The 8,400-nt window shown below is 47.7% G+C and overlaps 1 protein-coding gene across 3 annotated transcripts; it reads right to left on the reverse strand.

The window, feature by feature from the left end:
• Nucleotides 1-201: 201 nt before the first annotated feature.
• Nucleotides 202-7,488, reverse strand: rag1 (recombination activating 1). 3 transcript variants are annotated; one of them, NM_001124737.1, is given in 5 exon segments: nucleotides 2,019-3,775; nucleotides 4,461-5,265; nucleotides 5,268-5,297; nucleotides 5,299-5,602; nucleotides 5,741-6,066. In NM_001124737.1, coding segments are annotated over 5 exon segments (3,222 nt in total).
• Between the last annotated feature and the right edge of the window lie 912 nt (nucleotides 7,489-8,400).

Raw genomic sequence — 8,400 nt, forward strand, 5'->3', positions numbered from 1 at the left:
CAAGCCAAATTTTCTTTGGAAGGTAGGCTAATACTGCTTGGACTGGCACAACTGTATGTAAACCTATAGAATATAATTTATTTTCTGTGGTTGAATGTTTGTGACAAAATATGTTATGATAAAAAAATTACATTGATCAGTTCACACAGGTGTAATAACATAAACCAACACATAAGCTCAGTTATCAATGGCAGAATCAACAAATATTTTGAATAAGTTTAATAGTGTGATAAATTGTTTGCTACATTTTCAGTACATTAACAGTATTGTAGAGAGGTATGAACAAATACTTCAGTAATCGTGAAACAATAAAGGCCAATAAAACCACCAAATCAAATGAACAAACACATTAAACAAGTGAACAGTGAACAAATGTGCAACAGGTATACGTATCATTATTTTCATTCAAATAAAACAAATGAGTGAGTGTTTTTGGCAACAGTTGTTATTTTCCTGAGTTTAAATGTACACTTGAAACATGACAAAGCAACAGATTGAATACACCGCTGATATGAGATTCACACAAACCATATCCATCATCCTTCATGAAGCAAACGCAATTTAATAATGGAAATTACATTATTTAACATACCGTCATGTAAAACGTGATGTTATTATGTGACTGTTGTTTAAACTAAATATTATACATTATGAAAATCTGTACATCATCAGGTTAAAGTCATGACAGTAAAATAGAGCTAGAACACTTAATGTGTCAAATATAAAAATTGCCTGTCACAACTCAAAATGGTGTCATCAGAGATAAACAATAAAATCAATCAATCAAACAAATAAACTATCAAATCATTTCAGTTCCCCTCAAGGCTCACTTGCTTCCCTGTTTACTCGCTCCAGAAGAAGCATAGAACCAGGGTGTGTGAGGATTCAATAAAGATCATCTAAAAACATCATTCTGTCAAGCCTAGAGGTGTTAGGCCTAGTAATGGAGCCTACTGCATTTTCATGCGGTCAACAAAAAGGGCTGTTTATATGTTATTTTATGAAAAGAGGTAGAATGGTATTATTTCTCCTTCACTGTGCAAATGCTAAAACAGATAAAGATGGTTTCAAAGTCACCCAGGCCCCCATTTTGGACTTCAGGACCCAAATATGAAGCTCTAAAGCAATATTTTTAGATGGCAGCCCTGAAACGAAGACAATTTGAGTCTATATGATTCCATTTTGCTCCAGGACTGGAGATAAACTAATACACTGATCATAAATGTGAGCTCCTTTATCACAATTTCCATTCCATGACTTACAGTGCTTTCATTTGTTCCCATAAATAAACCCACTGGATAAATTCATGGATGTGTCATAACCCATGCAATACAATAAACTGTCCCACATTTCATAGGCACCCAGAGATAAAACACTATCAAATTATTATTAACTAATATAAAATACCAATATAAAATGCAACAACATTTGGGAATTATGTATGGAAATTAAATGTATGAATGGAAATTAAGGTAAAAAATATTTTCAAATGTCCTCAGAGTAAATAATGAATCAAATAAAAAAGTACCACCTTTTTTGGATTATGACAATTAATAATAATGTTTTTACAGAATAAAGTATCTTCCTCTTACATCACTACTAATACATAGTTCATATTGTAGAGTAAATATTAAGATTAAAACAGAACAGCAGGGGCGCACTGGTCATCTGGCTTTTCGTGGAAATGCTATACTAGCGGGTCCATTTTTTAGCCTAGTGGACATGTCTAACTTTGTTTTTTTTTTGCACAAAATTATCATTATCTGGCTAATAATTGGGGCCTCAAGGGAAAATATTTTGCTGGTGTGGGGGACTAGAGGAAAAAAATGGGCTGCTGTGTGGGCCTCAAGGAAAACACTGGGCTAACATGCTAGGAATGCCAGGACTGATTTTTGGTCCCTGACCACCCCTGCAGAACAGTACAGTACAGACAGATTAGAATTAGACATGCTCCTGCTAAAACATATCCCTCCTGTAATCCATAAAGTTCCAAAGAAATGTCAAATTATTTATTTTTTTCAAAAGTCTGGGACATCCAGTGACATGTCAGCATCCTCCTGTGTCTCCTGACTCCCCACAGTGTCAATGGTGGCCTGCAGAGCTTTGGCAGAGTCCTTGTGAGCTTCCATGAACTTCTGCAGGTACTTGGATGTGTAGAGCCAGTGGTGCTTCAGCACGTCCTCCAGCTCAAAGGTCTTGGACTGGCGGGCATTCATCTTCCTGAACCGTCTGAACAGCTTGTTCCCAGACTCATTCCCCTCGCTGGCCCAGGCCCCGATGGAGCCATCCCTCTCCACAATCTCTGGCACATGGGCCAAGGTCTTGTGCAGGTAGTTGGTGATCTTTCCGTCATACCTGTACTTGAAGACGGTGGAGAGCAGCTCTGCAAAGCGTTGGGAGTTGAAGCTATACCGGCAGAGCTCGTCTGGGCACTCCTTGGCCGGGCAGGTGGAGCGCCACACAGGCTTCATCTGGATGTAGAGCCCCATCAGCTCCCTCAGAGCTTCCTGACGCTCCTCTGAGCACACCAGCTCACACACTGCCTCCACTGCCTCCCGGGTCATCAGCTTCCGTGCATAGTTCCCATTCATCCTCATCACAGGCTTCAGCTTCATCTTCTTCCTCAGCTGCTTGTCCAGGGCGGCCCGCCAGCTCCGACGCTGCTCCCGGCTGGGGTTTGCCTTGTGATAGACCTCCCCTATCTCATCCTGGAAGATCTTGTAGAACTCAGTGGCATTGCCGATATCACAGTGCAGGGCGTCCAGTGTGGGCTGGGTCTCCATGAAGGGCTTGGCAGAGACGCCTTTGACTCGGTCTCGCAGCTCTTCAGCTGACTCAGAATGAGGGTTGGTCCTCCAAAGTTCGTAGCGCTCCAGGTTCTCGTCATGGCTGCGGGTGACAGAGTGGAGAGTCATGTTTTGGGAGGCCTCTGCCCGAGTGGAGTCACACAGCGTGCAGATGTAAGTGGAGCCAGAGGCCTCCAAACCCTCCATCTCTCGCACCATCTTCTCATCATAGCCCGTGCCCCGGAAGTGGAAGCGGAAGGAGCGAGAAAGGCCGCCCACAGACAGGATGAGACGGCTGTGCTTCATAGCATTCCTTTCGGCCACCACAGGCCCCAGGACGCCTGTGAGAGTCTCGTGGTCCGACTCGTCCACAAACATCAGGCTTAGCGGCTTGCAGGACATCTCTGAGTTGGGCTTGGGCTCCCGGAAAATGGTGATCGCCTCATCTTCTCCCTCAGCTTGAATAGAGACGGACATGATGGTGAAGGAGAAACGCACAGCCTTTTCCGGGACGGCCGGCCCTCCGCCATGCTTCTCACTGACGTCCCCCATACCATCGCAGGACTCCTTGATCATAACGCTGAAGCCCGAGGTGCAAGCACTGTCCTCCAGGCCTCGCTCTCTCAGCCCCTCCATGATGTCCTCCTCCAGGTCCTTCAGGGCTGACACCAGGGCCACGTCGTAGCGAAACCGTCGCGTGACTGTATCTGCTGGGGAGTCGTCTACCGAAGCGATCCACCCTGATAGCCCATCAATGATCCCCACATGGCAGGATGTGGACACACTCTTGAGGGCCGGCTGCCACTCAAAGGGGTGGTAGCCTGGGAGGAGCTCCTTCTCTGCAGCGCGTAAGGTGTGTAGGGGCTGGAAGATCTGGCGCCCACTGGTGGCCTTGACGGTGCGGTACATCTTGTGGTACTGGCTGCAGCTCAGGAATGTGTTGACCCGGATGGCCAGACACACAGCAGGATGCAGGCCAAAGCCCCTGCCTGGAGCCGGAGAGAGAGAGTGAGAGAGTGATGGAGAGAAACAAAGGCAGATATTATGTATTATGAGTACCAAGACATGTTTATGAATGAGAGAGCTGTCATCGACCTCAGTCACTAGTTAATTCTAGCACTCTGATGATAATTTCAGTATGGAATATCTCTTAATTGCACCCCTGCATTTGCTGTCATTATGAACGTTATGCAGAGGACAGCAGGGTGAATCAGTGAAGCTGCCATAAACTGATGTATTGGCTGCAGATGAAAACAGACACCAGCTGGCCTCTATTCCCCAGAGTGGAGTACGATGCTGCCTGTATAATTTGCAGATACAAGTGGTGCTGATGTTGTTGACAAGAGTTGTTATTGTGCATTAGAGAGAGTGTGAAAAGGGGAGAGAAAAGAGAAGGGGGGAGAAAACGAGAGAGGGGGTGAGAGCGAGAGAGAGAAAGCGAGAGAGAGAAGGGGTGAGAGAGGGAAAGAGAGGGAGAGGAGCGAGAGGACAGAATGTGTAACAAGATTTTCCATTTACAAATATCCCACAGAGTGGGTAGTTGTCAATGTTTATGTGAACTGCATCTTTGAACAAATGCAATACTCGAATCTCAACAATAAGTGGCTCAAATCCTGTGATTACATTAGATCATATTTGTTGTATGTGTGAGCTACTGAATGTCCAGACTCCTACCTTGCATCATGGCCTCCAGTTCGTCTGCCTGCCGGTGTTCGTTTCCAGCCCTCAAAGCTAGCAGGAACAGGGTCAGGCACACCGACTTGGTGTCTCCACCTTCTTCCTTCTCTGCAAACACCTTCACCTGGGTCTTCAGGTCCCTCAGCCGGTGCTTCTGGGCACGCCTCGTCAGTGACAAGAGATGCTGTCGGGGCCTTCCCCCTTTGTTGACAGGCAGGAAGTTGTCCAGGCTATTTTCCGCTGACTTGTGGTCCCCATCCACTTCCTCCAGATGGTGACCCAAGCAGTGGGCTCTGAAGGAGTCCAGCCGTACCTGCTCCCCACAGCTCTCTCTGGGGCAAAGCAGCGGCAGGGAGTGCAGGACCCCCAGGAAGCCCTTAGCTGGGGCAGTAAGGTCGGCAGGGCCGCAGGGCAGGGTGCAAGCCGGGCAGTGGGGGCCCAGAGAGTAAATATATTTAGCGATGCAGCTGCGGCAGAAGAGGTGTCTGCAGGGGGACTGGACGGGCTCAGACAACAGGTGGTCACACACCTGACAGGTGACTGAGCTCAGGAAGTCCACAGGGAGGTCCTCGGACAGCAGTCTGGCACTAAGGTGCTCTTTCTGGCAGAGGGTGATGCTCTTCACCCACTGAGCTCTCTGGACGCTGGATCTCACCCAGGGTCTAAGTCCAGGTCCCTGGGGAGGATCTATCACTGTTCTCCAGGCTCTCTTCTCACCAACAATAGCAGCATTATCCTGGAGGTCCCACTTGGTCCTCTTGGCCAGGCGTTGGGCTCCACGAGTAGGCTTCCTCCTCTTCCTCCCTCTCCTCTGTAGTGAGGGTTTCTTGGGGTGGCAGAGGAGGCAGAGGGTGGTGTGGGGTCTCCACCCAGGGACATGGGTCCTGGAGAAGCTGCAGAAGCCCCCTCCTCGCATGGCCAATGTCCAGCAGCGCTGGCAGAAGAATGGTGGATGGACAACCTCCATGTCCCCCGCCACGTCCACTTTGAAGACCTTGAGGATGACCTCTGGCCAGCTGGTGGCCTTGCAGCCCATCCTACGCAGGGCACTCATGCTAGCCTCGTCCAGAAGCCCCTGGACTTCATGCTCTGGACCTTTGGCTTTCCTCAGGGCCCCGCCACAGAGACGGCACAGACACCTGCACACACACACACACACATTAGGATATTACATAAACCAAAAGTTTGTCTCTGATCTTCCAGTATGTTTTAAACAGAGTGAAAGTACATTTCAGAGCTTGTCGCTGATTAAAAAACACTCCACTTCCTCGACTGACCTGAGGTGGTTCATGTGTGTGTCCATCTCCTGGAGTTTCAGGTCCACTCTCTTTCCCGGGCCCTCTACGTTCTCCTTGCTCTTACCCCCCAGGCAAAGCTTCATCACACTCCCTGGGAGACCCACCACATCCCCCACAGTTTCCCCCAGGGGTGCAGAGGCCACAACACCAGACAAGGCCCCTCTCTCTAGCTGCATCTCCCCGGGCAGTGGGGCCCTCTCCATGGACCTGACCCGGAACAGCTTGAACTTCCAGTCTGAGAACTTGGAGTAGGGATGATGGAGCTCGGCCGGCATGGAGCACCGGGGGGCATATGTCTCCTCCATAGTGTCAGCAACGGCTCTGGAGGAGAGGAGAGGAATAAAAGAGAGGAGAGGAAAGAAGAGGAGAGGAGAGGAGAGGAGAGGAGAGGAGAGGAGAGGAGAGGAGTTAGATTATCAGTCCTAGTCCAACCAGCTTAACTTAAATCTGGTGGAATTTATGTACAATGTCCTCTGTAAACCAGTGAACAGGGTGGACATTTGAGATCTGACCCAGTTCTGTATTGTACCATAAGTGGCATTTAGATCTTCTGTAAAATGCATGAGACATTCAGGGATCGATCCACTACCAAACAAACTTTATTTCTATCTTCCCCCAATCCTGGTGCTCAGGGAACTGCTGTGGCAATTTTTGCCTTGGAATTGTGAAATGTATAAATGGACACACCTATCCCTGGAGGGCTGTCAATCACTTTTATTAGTCATTTTCTAGGCTGGAGACAGAATTGGAGCCCCAGGAGGCTCTTACTGGCATTTGGAGCACCCAGAAAAAGAAATAATTTTTCATTTCAGAAAAATAATTATACAGGAATAGGCCTATATTTTTTATATGCCACTTGAATTCAGAGGAAACTGTTCCAATTGGACCCTGAAGTAGTTATTTTGAAGGGCTAAGACATCAACAACATCCTCATTCTCATAGTCAACTGCTCATATACAATAATACCATGTGACTGTCAATGTACATTTGCAATGCTATGTCAACCAATGTACATTCAGATACATGCAAGTAGCTCCACTATCAACACGTCAATTAAACCAAAGAACAAACACTCTTACCATGTCTCACCATTGGCGTGCCCATAGTGTCATTTTCCTTCTCTCCATCTCTGTGTGTGTATGTACCCAGTGTGATTTTTCCCTGGGACGTTTGGAAGTCTGCTTTACTCCCAGCTCTCTTTGTATCTCTCAGACTGAACTTTCATTAGAGTCTAACAGCTGAGTCACCCACTGTGTGTGTGTGTGTGTGTGTGTGTGTGTGTGTGTGAGAGAGAGAGAGAGAGCTGGGCCCTTACCTTGTTTTTCAGTCTCAGCTGGTGTCAGTTCCCTTGGGCCTCCTCTCCGCATGGGGGCACAGGGGGGACTTGGAGTCACAGCCTGCACAGTGTGTGTGTATGTTTGTGTCTATCTCTGGGCCTTGGGCTGATTCTTGGCTTGGTGTGTCTCCCACTATGGATTGTTACTCCATGGGAAGGATCTCTTTCTGTCTGTCCCTCTCTTCCGCCCTCTGGTATTTATACCCCGTACGGAGACCCCAACAGACAAACACTGCCACCTGAGACACAGGCAGCTGATCAGAAAACAATATGAGGTTAACCTCAAACACACACACACACACACAGTAGTACACAAACCCACAATCCTAAACAGACATATCCATAAACATCAAAACACACACCTTCAAACACATACACACTCACAAACACTGCCAGTACATTAACACCTCAAGCTCCTCACCAGGTGGGGACTCTTTTGTGACACCCCTCCCCCTTTACCAACCTCCATCTGTGGATTCAACTCCACCAGGTGGTCCAAACTGTGAAAGGGAGAGTGGTGAAATAATACCAGTACAGGGTTTTTATGGAGAACACAGTGTATAGCCAGTAGAGCCCTACTTTCACAAAGAGGAGCTTTGTGCAGTTAAATCAAATTGAATCAAATCAAATGTATTTATATAGCCCTTCGTACATCAGCTGATATCTCAAAGTGCTGTACAGAAACCCAGCCTAAACCCCCAAACAGCAAGCAATGCAGGTGTAGAAGCACGGTGGCTAGGAAAAACTCCCTAGAAAGGCCAAAACCTAGGAAGAAACCTAGAGAGGAACCAGGCTATGTGGGGTGGCCAGTCCTCTTCTGGCTGTGCCAGGTGGAGATTATAACAGAACATGGCCAAGATGTTCAAATGTTCATAAATGACCAGCATAGTCCAATAATAATAAGGCAGAACAGTTGAAACTGGAGCAGCAGCACGGCCAGGTGGACTGGGGACAGCAAGGAGTCATCATGTCAGGTAGTCCTGAGGCATGGTCCTAGGGCTCAGGTCCTCCGAGAGAGAGAAAGAAAAAGAGAAAGAGAGAATTAGAGAGAGCACACTTAAATTCACACAGGACACCGAATAGGACAGGAGAAGTGCTCCAGATATAACAAACTGACCCTAGCCTCCCGACACATAATCTACTGCAGCATAAATACTGGAGGCTGAGACAGGAGGGGTCAGGAGACACTGTGGCCCCATCCGAGGACACCCCAGGACAGGGCCAAACAGGAAGGATATAACCCCACCCACTTTGCAAAAGCACAGCCCCCACACCACTAGAGGGATATCTTCAACCACCAACT

Source organism: Oncorhynchus mykiss, chromosome 2 (genome assembly GCF_057628025.1).
Source record: "Oncorhynchus mykiss isolate SJ-2025 chromosome 2, ASM5762802v1, whole genome shotgun sequence".
Lineage (NCBI taxonomy): Eukaryota > Metazoa > Chordata > Actinopteri > Salmoniformes > Salmonidae > Oncorhynchus > Oncorhynchus mykiss.

Bases quoted from the DNA above. Each gene is read 5' to 3' on its own strand.
- rag1 (XM_036933300.2), bottom strand. From the start codon at position 6,066: ATGGAGGAGACATATGCCCCCCGGTGCTCCATGCCGGCCGAGCTCCAT. The intron at 5,603-5,740 runs GTCAGTCGAGGA...GTGTGTGTGCAG, and splicing joins ACACACATGAACCACCTCAG to GTGTCTGTGCCGTCTCTGTG. The intron at 3,776-4,460 runs GTAGGAGTCTGG...CTCCGGCTCCAG, and splicing joins ACTGGAGGCCATGATGCAAG to GCAGGGGCTTTGGCCTGCAT.